At 42.7% G+C, this 24,449-nt stretch overlaps 2 protein-coding genes across 2 annotated transcripts; both read left to right on the plus strand.

The window, feature by feature from the left end:
* Positions 1-19,108: 19,108 nt before the first annotated feature.
* LOC124297816 (carboxypeptidase B-like) lies at positions 19,109-21,640 on the plus strand. The gene is made up of 8 exons (XM_046749135.1): positions 19,109-19,212; positions 19,278-19,584; positions 19,673-19,975; positions 20,055-20,145; positions 20,255-20,400; positions 20,527-20,583; positions 20,662-20,746; positions 21,002-21,640. Exons 1-8 carry the CDS (start codon positions 19,133-19,135, stop codon positions 21,199-21,201), a joined length of 1,269 nt encoding a protein of 422 aa, XP_046605091.1. The 5' UTR covers positions 19,109-19,132; the 3' UTR covers positions 21,202-21,640.
* A 231-nt stretch (positions 21,641-21,871) lies between these two features.
* On the plus strand, positions 21,872-24,296 carry LOC124297991 (carboxypeptidase B). The gene is made up of 8 exons (XM_046749490.1): positions 21,872-22,003; positions 22,186-22,498; positions 22,688-22,990; positions 23,065-23,155; positions 23,239-23,384; positions 23,471-23,527; positions 23,616-23,700; positions 23,977-24,296. Exons 1-8 carry the CDS (start codon positions 21,924-21,926, stop codon positions 24,174-24,176), a joined length of 1,275 nt encoding a protein of 424 aa, XP_046605446.1. The 5' UTR covers positions 21,872-21,923; the 3' UTR covers positions 24,177-24,296.
* Positions 24,297-24,449: the final 153 nt, after the last annotated feature.

The raw sequence follows: 24,449 nt of genomic DNA on the forward strand, positions 1-24,449 counted from the left end.
AGGAAGTACCTCGCACACCTCGTCAACCGACATGTCATTGACAAATTTACTAATACCGGAATGGATTCCACCAACTAACGTGTCAACTTCGGCCACAAATGTACAAGGGTTGATGTGACTTTCTTGTAAGACAGTGCGACTTTTAATACCTCCTGGCTCCTACGCCTAGCTTTTGTATCGAGTATGGGAGTGTCGTTTACGACGTCTGTTACGTACATACCCAGTTACCGATACGGTTTCCATCACAGCGCGATGATTTCTCATCTCATATTACGTACGGTGAACGGTTGAAAAAGCATCAGGTTATCGAGATATCTTCGAGAGACTCGTTTAGATATAACCACTGGAGTATTTTTCTCGCTTGTCGTCTAAGAACGGGAAAATGGAAGTTGAGAAAAGAAGTATTCGCGACTTGTCGATATTCAGTTGGTATGCGCGAACGACAACCTAAAAGGCTTAGGTACGTACGTCCCTCCGTTTCGATCGTCAATTTTTACGAGGATAGATAGGTAGGTACCTAAGTGGAGGAGGTACAACCCTGCAGCAGTAGCAGCAGCATCGCCTCCTCGCCGGAGGCTCGCTCACGGTTTACCATCACGAGGGCGGTTATCGAAGAGACAGTTACTGGCCCCCAGAGATACCAATATGCAAGGTACATCCCAACTTACGTCTCATTTCTTATCCTCAACTTACTGCCTCGTAACCAGGGTTCCCCTACACTCTTCTTCTCCATTCGATATTATCCTACCTACGCGTTTGTTCGTACAGGACATGGTTGTCCCGAGTGGCCGACGTCCAAGATGTTCTTGCATAGTTTCCTAGATGTTTTTTTCTTTTCTTTCATGTCAAATCAATTTTTATACAAACTATACAGATGAAAAAAAACCGAATACACCTGCAAACATTTTGAACAATTACCTAGCCTGCAAAAAACTCTGAACGAGGGTTTCTCCTGCAGTGGCATGCAAGAGTCTAATGAAATATGCACTCGTGCTAACAAGGGCTAAGTTTCCATTCAACCAATTAAATAAAGTCATCCGAGGATCGAGCTGGATTAAAAATGAAAGAGGGCGTAGAATAAAGGTTGAGCGTTTACAAGTGTTAATCCGTTTGACGTAAGACTTGCGTAATTTACGAATAGGTATGTGGGTATGTGTAGGTGCGGTTAGCAGAAAGTAAGTCCTGAGTAATGAAAGAATTGTTCGTCTGTAGCTGTACGAGGCGAATGGGTACTTGACCGTCTTCGGAGATAAATTTAAAGACCACAGTAGCTCATTCATGAAGATCTCGTCAAACTGTCTCAGTTCAAAGAAGATAAAGGTATATCCTATGTATACATCGACTAATTCGCAGCGTTTTCAAGGTATCTCCTTAAAGCCTAGTAGTAATGCATATACACCGGTATATAGCTATACATATACAGACTGAAGTTTAATTCTCATGAGATCCCCCGAGAATTTTGCAATTACGGAATTGCCTGGCCACCACGTGGAGTGCGTATAATGATAACATGCTCAGACCTATAACGTGTAACGCTGTTACGTAGGAATACGTTATAATACATTAAGGCAAATTCAACTAGTCGAACAATTTCATTAATACCGAGGAGCTTCTGCTGCATAGGTGGGTAGATTAGCCTCCGCAAGTATATATACCGGAGATGCAGGCTGTCTGCCTTGTTGCAGATGCGGGTGTATATAGATATATCTTATACACTTTCCTGAAGCTATAATAATTCGCGGATGTTGTTGTTGCGGGGGTGAGCCTGCAGCTTGGAACCGGATAGCTACGTGTTGTGTAATAACCATCGTAAACCGCGTCGTGCACACGTCGCTGTGCAATTATCGCGTAACTCCGGAAGGCGATAACGGTCAGTTGAATTACTGGTAATTATTGTCAGGCACCTGAGGTTCCGCTCGTCTTTCGGTGTGAGTAAAGCCAAGGAATTCGGGAGGATCCAATTTTAAACCCATTCTACGCCGTTGGTTCTCCTTCACTCCGAGTTACCCTCAGGGTCCCCTAATACAGAAGCCCTCCTTGCTCCCTGATTGGCATCGAATTTCAATTTGAATGTGAATTTGTCAGCGTCGAGATGGGTCTCGAGTTTTTTCCCCCATTCTTTCCTTCCGCGCCCCTTTTTCTTTCTTTAGCAAACGGTGACGTAGTCATTGACTGTCGTTTTATTGAGGGTCTCGATTCGCGCCGAGGTATAAGGTAGGGTATACCTACCTATAACCGTGGGAGGAAGGTAAAGTGTAAAATGTAACGCGACTCGCCGGCAAAAGGAGGGAATTTTATCCGAATGATGAAATTAAAATGGAGATAATGTCGAGAGTAATATCCAACGATGAGACCCGGCTCTAATTACGTTATCCACTTTTCCTTTCCTGGAGTTCAATTCGATAAATGAGACGGGGCAAATGGACGCCCTGCAGAGCCGGATCGGATCCGAATGGCTATGGTAGGCTACTCGGCTAATGAAAACATGGGTTAGGATGAGAGACGGGGAATATTCATTAAGTCGCGCGTGGTATCTTTGCTCAAAATTCTTCTCGGACATTCCATTGATTATCACTTAATATTCGATCGTTCAATTCCGCAACAAAAGAAAATAAGCCAAATTCATGCTCGTGATACTTTTCGAACTAAAGTTGCATTCGTTGCGTTTGGAGGAGGATTTTTTAAACGAATAGAATATAATTTCATGTGCGGTGGGCTCGGCGGACGAGAGGTTCGTGCGTTTGAAGTAAAAAAGTAACCATAATAATGAAAATTGAAACGCAAGTCATCTCAGGAACATTGCGGAAAAATTAAAGGTCACGTTGTCCGACGCAACGAGAATCAGAACTAAGGAAATAAATGGAAAAAATGAATCCAGAATGGTCTTGCTTCATCAAACGAAAATAAGTTCAAGACAGTATCAAAGGAAGGATATTTGGCCCAAAGGGACGAACTCCTACCCCCCCCGCCCGACCCACAAAACTGAACAATCCCGGAGCGCTGTGAGAAAGAAAGTGAATTAACCAAAGCAAGATTAACCCTGTATAATTTCATGAGCATACACGCGCTCTTTTGTATCCCCCGCAAACGATGGGACAAAAATTTCAGGATTTTGGCATTATGTAATTTAAAACACGATTAAAAGCTCAGCTTGATAAGCGAAAAATTATATCAAACTTTTTCATTCGCTTCTCTTGCCTTCAGATATATACATATACATGTATATATATACGCAATATACGTACATGTATATTTTTACACCGTATAAGTGTATACAACTGTGACTCAGGATCGAAGTTGCACTTTGAGCCGCAACCATTTTAACAATTTAATCCCACCCGCACATAGAGAAAAAGCGTGCTAATTTTCGGCAAGTCACTGACAAATCGAGGCGAGGCTGGACGGTTTGCTACTTTATTCTTGTAAAGCATTCTGTCGGTTTGTCCCCCGCGTCTGCAGCAAGTTCGAAGAAAAACCAAGAGTCGCAGGAGTTACAGTTGCTGAGAGAAGGTAATACCAAAGGTAAGTTTAATACTGTCCGTCATTTGTCTATGGAAATTAGATAATTTATTGGATGAATTTTACCTCGACTTCGCGCAGAATTTTTTCTCCCACTTCGTATGATTCTTTCGAGTAGATTAATTAGTTGGTGCAAATATTACGGAATTTATGAAAAGGAACAGAAGCTATATTTATCGAAACACTTTTCAACTTATATGTATTATATGTATAATATCTTTCCGATCAGACACTTTTCCGCTGTAACGCAAGCTCGTCAAAAAGTTTCTGCAGAAGAAACGGTCAACATAAATAATGTAAGATCGTTCGATCATGCTTTATCAGTTCGACGACAGGAACCGAAGACTCCGTAAGATCGGTTCGATACGCCTAGTGTTTGGCTTATCCCCTGGCGTGTCGCGTCCTAGAAAAATGAGCTCAGATGCCTAAAAGTTTTCCGAAAACGTACTCGCGGCAATCGAGGAACGCAGCAACGTCAGACAACTGCTTCCAACTAATACAGATTATGTGCAAAACTGGTATGAAATTCAATGCGCTACCTGAAATATTTTTTTCAGAGATAAAAAAAGGACTTTTGCATCACTGCTTAGCAAGACCCGTCGCATGAACAAGTAGAACGTTCGCCTAAACGGAAAAAATATTCAGTTTCATTATTCTACGTCGAAAGTTTCTACATCGGACCACGAACGAAGCGGAAAACTAAATCTGTCGAATTCTGACGTGTAGTCAATACTAACGAATCAATTTGTCTCGCAGCTTTGCTCGAGCAGCAGCATCAACGATATTGCATCTACCCCGCGAAACAACGTTATGGGAATGGATCTGGACATCCATCATACCAGCTATCATAGGTATATTCGACAAACCGAATCAAACGAGAATCTGACGGGGACAATTATACCCAACACTTTTATCCGTCGCTATTTTATGTTTTCGAAAATTTTCGCTATGGGTTTGAAGCGCTTTTTCCCCCCAAGTTGTTTTAATATACTTGTATTCTTCTCAAGCCTGTCCGTGATCGATCATCAGTTTGAATTCCGTCATCACCCCTGGCATTAATTCCTGTGACGGATAAAAGGGCGTACGAAATAAAAGGGCCAAGTTAAGGGCCTAAAGTACACAAAGGGTTGTCGTAGCCCACCCTTCGTTGACCCCGAAAATTAACCACCTGTTGTAAGTCGCAAGGCTGAAAACTCGAGGATACTCGTAACATTTTCAAGTATCGGCTTGTTCAACCCAATCTACCTCGTGCCCTTCGAGTTTCGACAACCCCTCAGGTTTCCTGACTCTTAAAGGGCGCATATATATATATATAACATAGAAACCCTTGCAAAGCAGGTATAGATGCAGCGTGTTGGATTCAAACAATAGTGATCTCCGTGCGGAGAGGAAGCGATAAATGAAAGTAGGAAAAGAAAGTATAGTTTTTTTATTTACTTTTTCCCACCCCCGCAGGATATAAACGAGAACCGAAAAGAGTATAAAAGTCCGCCTCGCAGAGGACACTGCGATACATCATCGATGGCACGGGTTTATCAGAAATTCAAGGAAAATTGTTCCCCTCCGTAAAAGATGTCAGAGTTCCTTTTACGCTCGCCTACACAAGCCTGATGTACGTAGGACACATACGCCTACGCACGGCTCTGTATACTATATACCACACGCATACACGTTTCGAGTAGATAAAAATTAAATATGAATTTCTCTGGGGCTGATATGGGAACTAGGGGTATCCTCCGCCCGTCGCACCTCAATATACAGGCAAGCAGTGAAAAGTGAAAACCATCGGACGTACATATGGACCGTAGGTACGAAATGGGTACGCGTAAGACAGGCTCTTACACATCCTCAAGCCTCAAACGAACCAGAGATATATAGGAGGAAACAGAGGAACGACGTGTGGAGAGAGAGCAGGAGATGAGATGCAATCGTCCTCTTTTCCCACCACGGTTACCGCCATCGAAGAACGAATCAGGGTAGGTATAGAAGGTCCAACCTACGCTGCGGGAGAGAAGGACGAAGAGGAGACGAACGAAAGGGCGAACTCGTCTCTTTCAAAGTGTGAACGCGGCGCGCCAGGAATTCTCATATCGTTCAGACTCCCCCCTCGTACCCTCGGTACCCACCCCAGCGACCCAACCCACCCACTGTCACTATAAATCCTCCAATAATTTCTTGCAGCCCTCGATATATGGGCTCTCTTATTCCCTTCACTTTATACCCACCGAATACTCGTTCCTGCACGCCTTCCTCTTCCCTCGCCAACGCGACGTGTCAATGTTTACCAAATGGAAAGCCACTGTTGTTGCACTTGTAAGTATCAAATGCAAAAAGCGAACCGTTTGGAAGAGTTTGATGAAAATGAACTGTCGATATATGAAATGATTCGTGTGTCACTGATATGTATGTCATGTGTGTAAAAAAGCAACTGTTTCTGTACTTGCCACAAGCTCACTGTTTTACTTACAAGAAGAAGAATCGTACACTCCGGTTTCAGATTGTCGAAGACAAAGTGATAGGTATTACGCATCACGCGAGAATCCCATCTCGGTATAGCATAAACGAAACTAGGAATAAAAAAAAAAACGGAGGGAGGGAAAAGAGGATATAACTAAAAGCAGGCGGTTGGACTATTGAGTTCCAACATGAGTGTTGAGACTAAAAGGCAGTCCTAATCCGGCAATCAGCTTACTAAATCCTTTCTAAGTACTGGCTCGTTCCGATCACTTCTAGACCCGAGAGTCGCCGAACCGCAAGCCAAATCCTGCCAGGCACTTGGCTCGAAACCCGAACGCTACGGTACAACTTCAAGGATCTTTACGACGCGAGTTTACGACAGGCAACGTCCACTCGTCCATCCTGATGATCGCGTGCTTATTAAAGTCGCCCATTATTGCTGAATGCGTAGGGGAAGTTTTCGTCCGCAATGTAAAATTTTCCGCAACTTTTGCAAGAGAGGATGTTGAAGAAAAATTCGCTAATTTCGAACGATTCAAGACGGAGTATCAGCAAAGACGACAGTTTTGACTAACTACAATATACGTCTGGAAAAATTGTTCACCTTGAGATCGACTGAGTCGGTCAAATATTATTCGGGCTTTGGACCAAATTTTCTTCCGACGTGTTCAGATTGCAAATCATTTGAATGATTTAAGCTGCGCACCGTATGAGTATTTGGCACACGTATTTCGCAACGGCGTATGATAAGGATCACGAGTCCAACCCTATCCGTTTCTACGAGAAATTGCCGTGCACCTGAAATCCAATACTGGTCGAATCCGAGTTGCCCAGATGCGCCGAATTTCACCGCAGTAAAAAATGTGCGATAAAGGATGGCGTAGTATATTCGTTGGAAATATCGTGCTCAATAATTTATTTTAAACAAGTTTCTTTCTACCCCAGCACGTCCGCGTGATACGTAGGTATGTATCTATTACAGATACTGAGATACCGCTGACGAGTTTTCCAACTTTCGAAATAGCGAAGTATAGATACACGAGTCTCGAAAAAGTGGTGCGAACGAATTTTTTTTTTTTTTTTTTTTGCTGGACCTTCGTTTTTTACGATAGGATTCCAGCGACGATCCAATATTCCCACAAATTCGAAAGATTTTTCGTCGGACGATGAAGAGTAAAGAGCAGAGTTTTTCACGCCGACAAAAAAAGCATAAGATCGATATTTGAGGTATCGGATGTTGCTTCTGTTGAAAAAAGAATAACCTTCGGCTCAACCTTTTCCAATTTTTTTTCTCACAGCTTCTGCATGGCAATTGTGACACCAATCGTGGAATCAATCAATCACACGATTGATCGTGGATATTTTCAAACCCGGTAATTCAAATTTACTTATGAATATAACCGTCTACAGGACCTCGGGGGCGAAAATTTTCCCAGAGTGTCCGTCTATGTTGCCGAGGCTCCATCCGAGTCGACTTTTCGGTTCTGCGAGTGGAAGTTACAAAGCCAAAGAGACCGCAATCCCGCGGTGACCAAGGAGAAACGCGACGACCCGTCTGCAGGGGTGGTCGATCAACAGAACCGGGCATATTTGTACGCCTGAATTGCAGAGGAAGAGTCAAGCAGAACCGAGAAATTTTTCGAAAAATGCCTCATGATCGCCACATTTTTTCGTGCCTCCTTGTCGCGAAACGTTACGGGTCAAGGCAACACCAACAGCGTCAAACGGAAGTGAGAGGAAAATAGAAAGGCTGCGAGAGAGCGGATGCCATGGGACGTAGTGACCAACGGTCGACGTTCGCCTCGTTCCCCGTATGTGAAACTCGGGGTTGAACTACACCGCTACCCTTTCATCGGCCCATGACGCCCCGTGGCGAGACGGCAACTTTCTCCCGGACAACACAGCGCCGCGTGCTCTCTGACGGAAGGAAATATTCAGTTCTGTTAAAGGTGACCGAGCGTACGAAAGTGGTTCATTCTATAAGCCCGCGGTGAGTGGGGCTCGATTCAAATTGACAATCTTGCATAAGGAAACAGAGAGAGATAGAGAGAAGGGCAGCAAGAAAAAAAAAGGAGGAAACAACGGAAGAGGGTGGAAAAGAAGTAACGGAAAAGAGGCGGAGAGAAAAAAATCTGTGCCTACCACTTTTTTTCGAAGCAATTTAAGGAGTTTCATTTGAATTTCAGTAGCGGATAAAGCGACGAGAGCGAGTAATGCCCGCCACGTTAGCCGAAAGCCAACCGTTAACCATGGAGCCGCGAGCAAACGACCTGGCTTAAGATCAATTTCCCTTTCTAATGACTGCATTAATTTTTCAACCAAGGCTAAGGGCTTGCAGGGTCCGCAAGGGTGAGGGACGCCTCGAGTCTCGACTCTGCCTTGCTTCCTTTAATTTCCACTTTCCCTTGCACATCCGGCTGAATAACCGGAATCGCGATATCGATGTACGTACGTACCTTCGGGATCTGCAAATATTACAGGTACTCCATACGTGAAAAGGAATATAGTGCGCGTATCGTGCGAACCTTCCCAACGTTACAACCCGCCTCTGAATTATCCTTATCTATCTAACAAAAAGCTGCAGGAAAATTTGCCTGTCCTAGGCGATTTGCCCCTCGAAGCGCTCGGGCGAAATTAATTGCGAAATATCCTATACCTACTGCGGAAGATATCGCCGGACCGTATCTAATTTCCAGGTTAGCGCCATAACCCAGCTCGGTGGTCGCCGGCCGAGCCCATCGGCAGGGACGAAACCGAGGCGAATGATTACTCGCAGCTCGTAAACCAACACCTGCAATATCCTTCGGAAGCTCCCCGTGAACCCGACAATTCCGTTGCGCCAAACAGCCACTTACATGCGATATCCACCCTCGCCGCTCCGATTCGGCAGCATCAATCAACTCCCCCCAGAGCGGATCAATTAACGTTGAGCTAACTCGACTGGACCCGATTATTATCATCCGAGGGAGGCAAATATCACGAGTATAGGCTTGCGGACTTTGCCCTCGCCGAATTCGAGACCAACGCTCGGTCACGATAAACTTTCCTCCTTTTTTACGCCATGGCGCCGTGTAAAAGCACTTACCTACCAAAGGTCTGACGGTGCGGAGGAATTCTCACGTCCGAGTGGAGAATAAATACAAATTAGCGAATAACTGATCGGACTCACGTTAACCCCCTTCGTTTCCCCATTGTTGCCGCTTAAAGTGTGCCTACTGAGGTTTTAAGAGTTTCTGCTTAAAAATTCTCAGGGTTACAAGTATACTCGTTTCAAGTATTTACGTAAACTGAGTTCGTTGAATTATAGGGTGTAAAATACAGTTTGATATAGGTGAATGATTAAAGTCCAAGTTCTACGCATGTGATAAGTCCAATGTGTAGTACAGTTCGTAGAATTAAATGATTTCACGATTTAAATTGTCACGTTTTTGCTAATTATTTGAAACAAGTGTGGCTAGTCCGGTCGTTCCTGATCGACTGAAGCGTCTCCCGAAGGAAAGACGTCTCTTTTCGAAATTCAAGGGGAAGCAGCTTTCTCCCTTTTCCGTGAAATCGGGTCGAGCTGCACATCGTCAAGTGCCAATGCGGCTTTCACGTCATGTGCAGACCCAGTAAAACACTTAAAATACTGTCCTTAAAATGCTAGCCTCGTTTTTGTCGTCGTCAAGCTCGACTCCCACTAAACAACTCAATGCCTCGTATCGCAAGACGTTCGTAGCTTAATCTTTACACCACATGACCCGTTGCAGTTCTAAACACCCATCACTTCTTGCGTAATAGAGTCGATTCTAAATTGAAAAAGTAGAAAACTCATTAGTTGCAGCAAGGCGCGTGTGCCTATAAGAGTACCGGAAGTTCGTTTGAGGCGGGTGGCAGTGAAAGGGGGTGAAAGGGTAGTGTGTCGTCGTGTCTTTGAATAATAAACCGCCCCCGGCGCTGTACGGGATGGGCGCTTAATCCGGGACCAGGACACAGCGGGACGTTCCAAGGAGGAAAACGTAGCGCTGGCTGGCTGCGTCTAGCCGCCAAGGGCAAGGATCTTGCCGGCTGGTGCACCGAAACTCGTCCAGTTCACCGAGTTCCGCTGCTCCTCAGGACCCTCGAGGCTCCAGCCACCAGTGAATTTTTTATCCATCGCGGTATGAGCGTGAATGTTTGATAAGCGCGGAAATTGTGCGGATTTTATACCGCCGCGTTGTACGTAGATAAAGGAGGAGGGAGAGCAAGAAGCCTGCTTTGTGAACTGATCAACAAGTACAACGAGTGTGCGTCACTCACGTCGCTCCTCGTCCCTCGTTCTTACCCGAAGACCGAAGCGCCAATCCATGAAGGGTGAGATCAAAGGGGTTCGAAATATCGTTAGTGGGCTTACGTATAACTGAGCAAAGAGATTCGAACTCGCGTTGCTCGCTCCGCAGGCTTATCGTTAGGCTCAAGAACCTGTTAGACTCTTGATGGTATTACACGACACGATTCTCCGAGTGTATTTTCTTTTCCTCCGCATTTTACTTTGCAATTTTGTCACGGCTCGGTTTATTCGCATTCCCTCGGTATTTTTCAAAACAGACGTTCCCCGATTCGCGGCACCAAACTCACATCACCAAAGTTTACGGCAATACACGCGGCGCGGCGTGTAAAAAATAAAACAACGGTAAAACCATGCGACGAGATTTGCACCGCGGGTTAACTCCGAGCCGAAACATATCTGCATGAGTAACGTAATACGTAGGTCCAGTTCTTGTCCGACCGAAACCCGGAATGAACGGAGATCTCGGTTACGATGGGTGAACCCAAAGGTACCAATTCGTATTCGCAATCTGTAACCAGACCGTGACACTTGAACGTGCGTGAAAATCAAAGTATCATATTTTCACGTGTTACGAATTACGTGACGTACCTGTGAAACATTCGCCATGTAACAACCTCATACTTTGTTATGCATCTCACATTGCAATCGAACTTTTTTTTTCCCCCCTCCTTCGGTGCTGCAAAACATACATCATAAATATGATCTTGGATTGAAATTCGGAAATTGGTAAAGCGTAATTATAGGAATAAGAGAAAACTGCAACTTCGACTACAGGTCTTTTGCAACCATAGAAGAATCGATTTTCAAATTGAAGTATGTAGGATTATTTTCTGGAGTTTTTCCATGAGCAATTTAACATAGGCTATAAATTTTATCCTTTGACATTTTTTATATGGTAAACAATTGTAGAGAGTGGAAATTCGACCTTTTCGTGAAAAGTTAAGAAATCTCGATCGGTAGAATGTACTCTCAGTTTCTGAAAACATGTACCCTGAATTGCGTAAATTCTAAGGTATTCGCCCTGTGATAAATTACCCATGGAACATTTCCAGAAGAAAACCCGAGAGTTCTGAACTTCTTCCATCTGCCAGATTGCGGAAAGTTAATACAAATTGATAGTTTCATAATTTACGCGCTTCCTGTCTGTCAAACTTTGTGAAAAAATACTTCGCTTCCAACTTTTCAATTGGCATACAACAGATACATAATGCATATTATTTCCAGCTTATGATTAGAGTGAAATCAGTATTTGATAATAAGTCCAGCAAACTCCGTGATGTTGTGATCACGCAAATCGAACTTCTGTCCATCGCTCAAAGTGAAAATGACAATAATTTATAATTATCGATTTCCTCGAGATAATGCTATTTTGTATACGCGTTGTACTTTACGTTGACGAGAATTATCGCCAAGTTATAAACTTTCCCATGATTTACGATCAAGTTCAAAGTTTATACTCGGCTCGTGTCGGAAACATGGCTTTTTTTCGAATCGAAACCCGGAATCGATGGGAAAATAGAGAAGATCATGGGCGTCATTCACCCTCGCGTGTTTCGAATCAGGTTGTAATGAAAACGTCAGAGCATCGCTAGTCGGAGGGTAATTCGGCCTTTCACTTTAATGAGTTTTGTTCTGCACCATCATATATAAACCGCGAAGCAGCGTGCCGACTGACATCTGCATTGCGGAACAAAACGACCGAAGAGTTTAAAACGATGATGGAAAATTGTAAAGGCCGCAGTTAGCAGCAGCAAATTTTTTCGATCTGCGCGTAGCCGCGAATTATGAGCGTCGTAACCCGTTATAATTTCACTCTACCACCGAATAACGATGATTAATTGCAAGGCAATTTACGAATACGTATCACGTATCATAACGATTCAACGTTATGCCCAAAGCAACTCGGCAGATAACGTTTCTCTATAGTCTATTCCTCGCTTATAATAGAACGGCGCGTTTCTTCTTCGACGGAAGTTAAAATAGCTTGATAAATAATTAAAATATCGATTCGGAAATCTCGATGCGAATAACTGCGCGATAGACCTTTCCGCCTCGTTATTCTCTAATTGCTCACCGTGGATGGCTCAAATTCATTCAAATTATGCAGTTCAGTCCCGAACACCAGGATTGGACACATGCTTCATTTATGGCTCCTAGCCGCGCACGGTTACCTTTAATAGAATCTTTAATATGGCAAAAAAGAGCTTGAAGTTAAAAGCACTTTGAAAACGTGAAGCTGAAGAGTATGATGCCCCATTTCGATTATTGCGAGGGTTGAAGCATGCAGCGACTGTATGCAGGAAACGGAAATCCTAACGTTTTTCGCACAAAGCGAACTACCGCTGCGCGTCAAGTGTTTCACTCAGAAATTTGCGCAATTATTTCAACGACGGGGGACGAAACCGGGATTAATTATAAGATATTAAATTGCGAGTTCACGTTCAACCTTTCCCGCTCTCTCTCTCCGCTTTTCCTAGATTCTATATCTCGTTCGGAGAATATGCGAGAGTTCTCACCGAGGTTCACAGTGGATAAACTTTTCCAGATACCATGCAAAAAACGAGGTCACATGCGTAAAACATCAAGAGTGCCGCGAAAGTTCCAACTGTGCAAATAACCCTGTGACATCAAATTAGCGAAAAATTTACCGAGTTCATTATTGGCGTAATATAATTGTCAACGTCATTGAGAGAAAATATTTTTTAAATTGTCTATATTTAAAATAGAGAAAATTCTTTTTCCTAATCACAAAAAATTTTTCATTCGCGAATATTTGCTAATAATATTTCAGTATTTGCAGTTTTTTATTTTTTCTATTCATCGCCGAGTTGAAAAAATGTGTTTTTACGGTGTTCGTCCAACTACATCGAAACATATAACTCTATAGACGGCGGGCAATATTTCAGAAATATTTATTTCCAACAGTGAGATGATTGAAAATCCAGCATTGTTGATAATGAATATAATATGAGCTGGCTCGGGTGAAAATGTGGATCTGGAACAATCCGCGGATGGTTAAATATTCCATGAACTTACCTTAACCTAAACCGTACTCAAAATCAATCAAAGTCAATTATTAAACGTGACGTAGCAGACAAGAGAGCGAGGCCATCAATGATGTATCGAGGAAAGTTTCTTAATCGTAGCGTGGCTCAACTCCTTGCCCTTATAAGGCTGACCAGACGTATCGTCGAAGAGGCGGAAAGTCCCTGCATAATTACTTTCTGTGATAAAAAATTAGCGGTCCAACTCAACTATGTAAATTGAATATACCTATTTAACAGTGGCAGAATTGTTGAGGAAGCAACAAAATAGCCAAAGTTGCAAATTCCGATATTTTTTGCCCCTCGTCTAATCAGCTACCCGGCGTGATTTACTTGAAGAAAGCTGAAAAGGGAATGAAAGGAGTTCAATCACGAGTCGGCGTGCGTTTCACATACAAGATCCGCCGGGGTCCCAAAATTTTCCGGGGTGCTTGCTCCACAAGCGGTACATAATTCGTCGAAAAGCTAGCAATTATAATTCCCTTTCATCTCTGGCGCTTGAACAAGAGGGAATGCGAAGTAACTGTAAGAGTCCTTTCCATTTCCTGCTAAATTAACGACCAATCGCTCTCCGCGCGTTTCGCATCCCTTCACCAAATTCCGGCAATGCGGCATACGTGTAAACTGCACTCTTCGTACGAATCCTGCGTGGGCGTCTGTCAGTCACAGGTACGTTTACCTCCGTGCGTTTTAAAAATTTCAACAAGCTTTTTCAATCTCAAAACTACCGCGAGAAAAGCCATCTATTATTTTTGTCGATAGTAAGCTCTACAGATGAAAGCGATTCACTGGGAGTTCCGCAGAAGGAATTACTGCACGGTTATAAATTATACTACATGTATTACGTGTGATATATTTCGTTAGCATGTTAGCTTCGTTATAGAGACCGAGACCCAATTATGAATCTTCTCAAGAACAGTATGCAACTGCATACCACGCCTGCGTAATAAGCTATGAAAAGCTCTTCTTGGATCATAATATATATACAGGGTAAGTATAAGAAGAGCGCAAATAACTGTCTGAAGTCAAGTTGTGCAGTGAAGCGAGCAAACGGAATGCGCCATTGAGCCAAGAGTAGTACGCTATTAAAACCGGATAGGTATAGTTTGGCAGCAGCATTGATGTTGCTTCCGCGTTATTCGTACAAGCATGTATAGGTAGGTATAATGCGTAAAGCGCAACGACATTCAAACGAGCTTAGAGAACGATGGAAATCCTGAAGTTGGTAACAGACTTGGTATAATTCCTCAACTTCGAAAATTAAATCATTCCTCGCTTCTGCAAATAACGTTTATACTATTAAATTTACAGGGAAGATTGCGGACGATATAAATATTCCCGTATATCTATATTATATGCGGTATCTACTCGGTATCTCAAAGCGGAACGCATGCTCAGTCGTATGACTGTAAATTCGCAACCACCTTCGTCTACACGCGTTGTGCAGTGAAATGGGGAAAGAAAAATCCGAATTTACAGAAAATAAGAAAAAAAAACGTTATCTCGAGTTTCCACCAATAACCGTACAACTTCACGTTTCACGCCGTCTTCGTTCAGGTGCTATGATGCCGGATAAGGAAAGTTTTTTTTTTTTTTTTTACCAGGAAGCGGCGTATCGGTAAGCAATGTAAGTAAGGAAATTGCACAGCTATTCAGTGTTTAAAAACTTTCCCTCAAATAACGAGGTCCAAGAAAAGTATTTCTCAACCGTATAATAACAACAGATCCCAAAATAATTGCCGAATTTCATAATTTCTGCAACAATTCAAAAGCCTCGTATCTTACAAAATTATGATATAAAACTGAACAATAATTTTATGGCTGAAAATAAACTGTTCGAACTTTTCACTCCCGCGTAACCATTTTTTTTTCCATGTTACCGATAATGTGTGACAAATTATGAAATTTATCTTACGAATAAATTATCGGCCAACGGATCTTCATGGAACTGATATTCAAATATTTATCAGTAACATTATGTTAAATTTGAATATGTGACGAATGAGTAAATTGAATTGATAACCCGGCACATAATGCATTAAACTAATCAATGTCCGTCTGAGTGATGGCCAGTTAATTTCCTAAGTAACTAACCGTGTTTTGTCCTCGCAAAGGTTCGACGCGTCGATCGTTTATTAAATAATTTTGTACGCGGTGATCGTATATTCGGCAAACCTTTTATAACGATGAAAAATTAATGCCATTGATCAGTTGGCATTCACCTATGCAGTCGTTGAAGAACAGTATCACGGAAAGCGGGCGATAACTAGCTGCATAAATGAAACCTACAACAGCGTATCTGTGTCAAAATCTACGAATGAAATAAGATTGTATTTCTCAAATGTACAACGAAGTTTTCGGCCACCGAATCTAAGAACACCTGCTCGAACTGTGCCGCCTGAATAATTTTGACAGCACAGTCTTCTTAATTCTCGGAGAGCAACGATCCATCTACTTTCCCTCTCCGAGAGCTTGTTCTGACAATTTAATTTCGATAAAAAGAAGAAGAGAAACTGACTCCCTCATGAACCCCATCCATCTAGGTTTTGGCTGCCACACCTAGAAATACTTCCAAAGCGCTATATACACCTTGACAGCAGGGCGTGGTCGTTTATTATTAGGTAATCGAAGAGGGTTCTACTTCCTTTATGATCCCGCAAATAAGGTAATGGAAAACAGGGCGAAAGAAAAACCTCACGAGAATAAAAACATTTTATCGAGGATTCATCCGATAAAGAAAGAGTCAATAACTAGGTATGTACATGTACAGGGCTACACTCACAAAACTGAGGAATCGTTTCGCTCCGGCTAAATTCGATTCACTTCCAATATCATTTTCTTTCATTTCGTTATTTTTTCCCAATCATACTTGACCGTAGTCTCGATATCGTTATACTCGCTTTCCATTCAGGAGACATTATCGCCAGCCGTCTTCGGTGGAAGTTGCTGCTTTATGAGCATGCAGAAATTAACGAAATGTAAAAACGACACCGCAAATCCATATTAATTTGATACGTGTCCAGCGTCTGCGAATACTTTTCCTTCAAATCCATCGTGCTCCGTTGTATTATTGCACACAAGGCTAAAAAAACAGGAACTGAAAACCTGCGGCAAATAAATGTTGATTAATTTACATCCCCGCAGACACGAAAATATACAGCTCACCAGCCTTGCGCGAGATTTATTGAGTGAAAAATTACACAAAATCCTTGTGCTTGTGAATACGTGCTGTGAGAGAAAGATTTGATAATCGCGATGATACAGTATATTGATAGTGTCGAAATGAAGTTTCGTACGAGTCCGTCAAAGTCGTTAGGCTTTTCCTGATAACCTAATTACGAGATAAAGTTTTGACTTCAAGAGGAGCTTTGCTGTTTTCCCCGGCTTTCCTTTTCATCGAACAGCATGTATTCGAATCCACTAAGATTTAGGGGATTTACGTTAACGAGCCAATACCGTCTGCCTCCGTCTGCGCGCGGATGACGGTAAACGGAAATGACAAAGATGGTTATCCGGACTTTAATTATCTCCGATTCGCATCTTCCGTAGGTAGTTTACCGTAAGGAATTCAGGTAAATCTATGTACAATGTACGTGTATACGTGGATACGTTCACACAATATCCAACCGCCATACTGTAACCATACACCAAGTGGTTCAATTCGACTGAAATAGTGAACAGCCGTCTTGATTACTTAGAGGGATAAGTCATGCAGAGAATCTCGTCGGCGAAGTTGTTGTGTTATGTATGGACCGCGGGTCCGGACATGACCCAGCTATCGATTATACCTAAACTTCATCGCCTGGATTCTAGCATAAGCAACCCAATGGTCCATTTCCACCTCCACAATTCAGATCCCCTGAAAATCCCAGTCTGATATCTCATGACCTCGGACTGGTTGATTCAACGGCTGGCTCTCGTGAGGCCTTTGAGAGAACGTTTTATTTGAAGATCTTAAAACAGTTCAGCATTTATTGTGATTTTCCGAGGAATTCAACGTCATCTCGGTACTTTAACGGGTTTACTGTTTTTAACGAGAATACAGTATGTCAGCTACGTGAAAAAGAGAAAACCTATCGTTAGCATTGAGCAAATTTACTGCATTCTATTTTTCTATCACTACATGATGGATCAAAACTCCAGCTCAGTCTTCAGAGGATCCATTATCGATTTAATCATTTTCTTATCAGAGAATAGAAACCAAGGAATTCAAGACGAAGCCGACAGACAGAAGATAATTACAAAGTAAGTTAGATATGCCTGACAGGTTATGAGGTGATATAAAGAATAGCCAGATTGACATATGAGATTAGATATGAGAAATGATAATACTCAATAAATCGATTCATTACCTCGTACACTTTTGATTGACAGCTTTTAAAAATCAATGTAAAGTAAGATACCGATAACGCAAGCTCAGCTTTTCTAGCTGCAATTTCTGTTGATAAATACAAGTATGTAGGTTTTCTCTATAAAAATATGGGTACACGCTGAAAGTGAAGAGTTGCTTGTCTAATTTCTATCGCAGTTTTTCCTTTAACCTGCGTTGATAGGGTAAGTACAGTCTAACTTTTGAGACACCTCTAACACCAGGTGATTTCAAAAAAGCTTACCAATCGGCCTAGTATTCAAAAGTACGCGTTATTATACGTATTTGAATTAATAAGAAAGGTCAGCTGCTGGTGACAAATATCTTGGAACGAACTCATGACATTTGTGACGGCTCATATGGACTATTATCTAAATAAAGAGTTAAAGACTATTTTTATCATATTTTCCTCTCATCGTCAGTGTACGTTGAATAATTACGACGTGGTTTCGCAATAAGTTTCTTTGACAAAATTCAATAAATCACAAAAGAAAAAATCAATGAACCATGGAACTTCACAGTGCGATAAGATGAAAAACTCTCCCCGAAGGACTGATTTCAATTGGTTGAAAATGGTATGAGGAATCGTTCGCGAATTGTGTCAAGCTACGACAGCGGCTACTAATTTCAAACTCTTGACGAGTCGTTTGCAGATAGGATTCTACATAACATGCCAAAGAGTTGTCGGCAAAAATACGGCAAATCTAAATACTCGAGCAGCACTTGAAATTTGGTAGTTTTTTATGGTTAGCGATGGATGAAGCTAAATCATTGTCCGTTCGTTCAGTACAAGTCAATCGGTATATTATATATAATGTACAGTACGTACGTGTATCTGTAATCCAAAGTATTGAATATGGATGACATCGAGTGTCGTATACGAGAGGAAACTATTCCGGTAAATTCAATAATCTCAATAAACAAATGATTTCACGCTGAGAACGTGGGATAAATTTATAAACAGACCGAGACATCGTCGGAGTGCCTTAGCGATAAGTGAGACAGCACCGAATAGATGCAGCGTAAATTGCTTGAAACAGAGTGACATTAGTAACCAAGGGATGATTTGGATTGAATACTAATTAACTAATGGCTGCTGCATCTGTACACCAGAGTACAATATCAAAGTCAATTGGCAAATAGGGTGAATATTTTTGTTGTAGTAATTAATCTTGAAAGTTGTGAAACTTCAGAAGTTAATGGGCTCATACCTTGGGTCTGCTGAATGATGGAACGCGGGTGATTAGCCGGTTGATACGTCAGATAGTTCGTGACGACGCAACAATAGTCAGACTGATGCTTTAAGCCCCCCGCGAGATTAGATGTGACAGATAACATAACAAATCATCACACGTGGAGGTTGATAATCGTTAGTGCGTCTACGGTGGTGTATATAAACAATTGCGAATTCACCTACAGTAGTTCGATGACAATATGCGTTTGCTACTCGTACTGCTCTTCGCGGGCCTGGCCCTAGCCAATCCAGCTCAGGAATACCTGCCCTCCCTCGAAGGGTATGTAGCACAGTTTTTTCGGAAATTGCTAATTTACTGTATCCAACCAAAAATCTGTTCTACAGCGCCAAAGTGTACCACGCCACGATAGAATCAGAGGATAAACTTTCGGCGATCATCCCTTACCGTGAGAAACAAGGATACGAAATCCTCAAATACGGTCAAGCTCTGGGCGACGAGGTTCACATTTTTGTCACCGCCGACAACGTCGACGCTTTCGAAAGCTTTTTGCTGGAGAATAACATCCGCTACTCAGTCGCAACTGACAACGTTCAACGAGCCGTCGACGAGGAGGCAGCACGTCAGCGTAACGCCTCGGCGATTCGCTCGAATGGTCGTCTCTCCTTCACGGCCTACCCGCGTTACGACGCCGTAAGATCAATCCTAAGTCTCATCGTCCGTTATGAAGTCAGATTCGAGGGATAGTTCATTCCTGACGTCAAAACTTTGTTCTTTTCAGGTCGTTGACTTCTTGAGGCAAGCAGCCTCTGATCGCAGTAACATCGCGACTCTCCTAAATCTTGGCCTCTCGGAAGAGGGCCGGATAATCTACGGTTTGAAAATTTCCTCTGGAGGTACGAACAAGCCGGCTGTACTTGTCGAAGGCGCTCTTCACTCTCGCGAATGGATCACAGTTTCCAGTGTTGCATACTTTATCAACGAGTTCATAGAGAACGCCAACAACACTGACTTGTTCCAGAGTATCGACTGGTACTTCATCCCCGTGCTGAACCCCGATGGTTACGAATACACTCACACCAATGTAAGTGGATTCTCAAAGTGTAGTAAAATATGGATTTTTCTGAGGTACTCCAGCCTGATTTCGATTACCGTGATTTCAGTATCGCCTTTGGAGAAAAACACGCAAAGTTAACCCAGGCAGTAGCTGCCGCGGCGTCGACGGTAACAGAAATTTCGGTCATTACTGGATGGGTAAGATCCTGGCTGTTTGGTAATCATAAATAGAATCGAATACACCGCACGTTCGAGAAGCTCGCTATGTTTGCACCATGACTGACTATGTCAAATGATTATGTTGCAGAAATTGGTGCATCCCAAAATCCGTGCGCCGATACGTACGCTGGACCAGAAGCCTTCTCTGAAGTGGAAACGCAAGTTCTTCGCGACTTCGTTTTGGCCAATGCTGACACGATCAAGCTGTACCTATCCTATCATTCCTATGGCAATGTGAGTACTCGTACAGGAGTTGAAACTCAGTTTGAAAAAATCACGAGGCATTGAAATCTAAAAATTATTTCACACACGAATACGTCTCGAAGGTGATTTAGATCTTTGGTTTATTTTTTTCCCCAGTATTTCCTTTATCCTTGGGGATATACCACAGATCTTCCCGACAATGACCAAGAACTGGTAAAATCTTTAATTTCAATCTATCAATTATTACCAAACTCTACCTACCATTTTTAACTTCGGTTCTGCTTTTCTCAGCGTGATCTAGCCCAAGCCGCCGACGATGCCCAAGCTACCGTACGCGGAACACGTTACATCATTGGCTCAATCGCCACTGCTTTGTGTACGTATTAATGAACCGATATTAATATGATCTACGAGTCGTCAATGCGCGAAGAGGCTAATTATTTTCGTGAAAGTTGATCTTCCATAGCGAAACTGAAATTTCTTAATCCGAAAATGGTGTTTCAATGCATGACATTTTTTGGATGAGTATGCCCAATAATAATACATACGATCAACTCGTTGAATAGATATAAATTATTGGGTATCTATCCCATTTTTGTACCAAACATCTGTTACTCAACGATAATTGTAGATTATGCTGCCGGTGGCAGTAGTGACTGGGTGAAGGCCGGCGGTGGTGTCGAACTGTCCTACACCGTTGAATTACAAGGTGGAGGATTATTTGGCTTTGATATTCCCGCCTCCGAGATCATCCCTGTGGGTCAGGAATCTTTCCTTGGTCTTCGAGTGTTCGGTGAATACATTGCGACGAAATATGGTTCAACGAAATGATCGTCATGTCATTCAATTCTACCCGGAGGCATTGGAGACGATTGATTTCCGGTAACTACGTACCGAATAATTACAGTGGCTGTGTAAAGACAATGCCACATCAGTTGTAAACGACCAAAAGTTACGGGACTGGGTATGATATCGAAACGTAAGCGAAAAAATACGCTCAAAGACGCGCAGGTGTCTTAATTCTTTTTCCGAATCCTGACCGTTGAGAATAAAATTTTAACCGTGCTAACGAATAAGACGTGCGCGATCTTTGGCACAGACAAATGAAAGTCATAACGTGCGATGATTAATTTTCGCGAGACGAGATAAAGGTTTAACTGAGTTTCTTGTAAATATAAACTGCGATTTCTGGCACTTATGTGAATATCAAGTCGACATTAAGGAACGACAGGAAAAACTGTATGATTTAATAAATATATATTAATAATTATACCGCATTTATATCTCACATACTTGTACTTTAATCTCTGATCAATCAAATAATTCAGTAATCACAAATAGTCGAGATCCCGCTTCGCCCTCGAAACTGATCAAGGCGGACGTATAATTTTTCTTCGATATCAATCTGTCTATAATTATGCTATTGGGCTTAAATTGGATAACATGAAATGCTGCGATTTATCAAGTGGCACGTAGATCAAAAACGATAATTCATCGATCGCGACTATATAACAGTTACACCGATAATGCGTCCAGTGTAACACTTGAGCAAGATGCGGTTGCTCCTCGTACTCCTGGTAGCTGGCTCAGCTTTCGGTTTCTCCAACGCGGAAGACCTTCCCTCGCTCGAAGGGTACGTAGCCGAGTGTTTCTCTCTATTTTTTCTTTCTCACTTCCTCCTCTTCCCTTCAACCACATGTATACGTCTCCAACTTTGGAAAGTCCAATTTTTCTCACGAAAGAATCATTGTACGAATATACTACTGAAATATAACAATCATCGTTTTATCGCCCCCTGATCTTCTTTCGAACCAGAGCTAAGGTCTACCGACTGATACCAGACTCAGATGAGAAACTATCAGCAGTCCTCGCTCACAATGGTAAGGAAGGATATGACTTTTTGAGACGTGGTCACAATCTTGGGGACGAGATCAGAGTGCTGGTGACCGCCGACTTCACCGAAGGCTTCGAGTCCGAATTGACGGAATATGAAATCGACTACGTGATCGTAACTGAAAACGCCCAGGCAGTTATCGACGAAGAGAAGACAACACGTCAGAACGCAGCCGCGTCCATCACTCGTCTGAACGGCCGAATTTCGTTCGAAGCTTATCCGCGTTACGACGCCGTAAGATTCCTCAGTTATAGAATAATATGTGCAAAAGGAAAAATTTCTAATCAAGGAGCCAGTTGTTTTTGAAAAATGCTCAACAACTCCGAACAATCTGCGCTGCTGACAACGGAAACGAACGCGGGGTCAACGCAACGACTTCGCGATGCAGTACGACTGTAATTAAATGTTTCGCTTTCTTTGCAGATCGTCGAGTACTTGGAAGGGCTTGCAACCAACTACAGCGGTATTGCCAGTCTGGTGAATATCGGTACCTCTTACGAAGGCCGCTCCATTTACGGTTTGAAAATATCCTCCGGCGGTACAGGCAAGCCCGCAATTCTAATCGATTCCGCCCTACACGCCCGCGAATGGATCACCCCTCCGACGGCTCTTTACATTATCAACCAATTGGTAGAAAATAGCGACAACGCCGATCTCTACGCCAACGTCGACTGGTACATATTCCCGGTCCTGAACCCTGACGGTTACGAATTCACCCACACCAGCGTAAGTTTTCGCACGCACCACTCTTACTTGCTCTCTGTGCGACGAATTCTTGCTTGAATTATCATTGATTGCAGTACCGTCTGTGGAGAAAGACCCGCAGCATAAATGACGGAAGTAGCTGCGTCGGTGTCGACCCTAACCGTAACTTCGGATACTACTGGATGCGTAAGGATTTTCATTCGGTGAAACGAGAATCTTGCTCCGATCGTGGCAATCGCATTATCTGTATGCAACTGTTTAAATTGCAGTGAACGGCGCTTCCGACCTTCCGTGCAGCGAAGTCTTCGCCGGGCCCGAACCCTTCTCAGAGGTGGAAACACAGGCTCTGCGAGACTTTGTCCTGGCCAACAACGAGACCCTCAAATTATACCTGGCCGTGCATTCGTACGGAAATGTAAGAAATCATTGCTCGTCTCTGAAGCCAAAGTACCGTGTCAATGCAGTGCAAAGACAAAGCCTCACTTCCCTTCTTTCTTACAGTATTTCCTCTACCCGTGGGGATACACCTCGGAATTGCCCGACAACGAGGAGGAGTTGGTGCGTTTCTAGTTTGTATTCGCGTCATCTATTCCTACGACAAAATCCGATCAGCCTTTCTCACAAACACGACGCTTTCCTTTCGCAGAGAACTCTGGCCGAAGCTGCGGACGACGCACTTTCCACTTTGCGCGGAACGCGATATACCATCGGAACCTCGACCAACGTTCTATGTACGTACTGAATACGTTTAGCGTACTTGTCGGACTTTTATCAATCAAGGACGAGCTGTGAAAATGCGGCGTATATTTGTACGACTCTGGAACAAATCACACACCATCGATCGGGCAAATTTTATCTTTACATCTTAAGAAATAATTGAACCTCCGAGATTTACAGGAATCATTTAATTAGTGCAATCACAATGAAAACCGGTAACGATCGAATCGCCTCGCCGATAACTCGGTATCTCTAATGGATAATCAGCGTTGTTTTATCAACAATTTTAGACGAAGCAGCCGGTGGAAGCGATGACTGGGTGAAGGGTGTCGGTGGCGTCGAACTGTCCTACACTTTGGAATTGCCGGGTGGCGGAATTTGGGGTTTTGACCCTCCCGTATCTGAAATTCTTCCCGTAGGCCAAGAAACTTTCTTGGCCATTCGTGTTTTCGGCGAATACATCGAAAGCAAATTTGGTTCCTCGAAGTGAATATTTAAAAAGAAACGCATTACCGCATAACTCTGTACGAAATGTTAATGATGTTTTTATGAAAATATGACCTCGAATGGGATGAATGTAGGAATGAAATTAAAATAACTTCACAACCAATTAACGATCAATATTTCCTCATGATATGTTATGAAGCATGCACCTTCCTGTTCTTACTCCTAAATAGCTCATAATTACAAACGAAGTTATGTAAATTTTAAGGAATGCATTAAAATTATTACAACTTCAAAGCCTCGTCCAATATTCTTTAAC

Source organism: Neodiprion virginianus, chromosome 2 (genome assembly GCF_021901495.1).
Source record: "Neodiprion virginianus isolate iyNeoVirg1 chromosome 2, iyNeoVirg1.1, whole genome shotgun sequence".
NCBI lineage: Eukaryota > Metazoa > Arthropoda > Insecta > Hymenoptera > Diprionidae > Neodiprion > Neodiprion virginianus.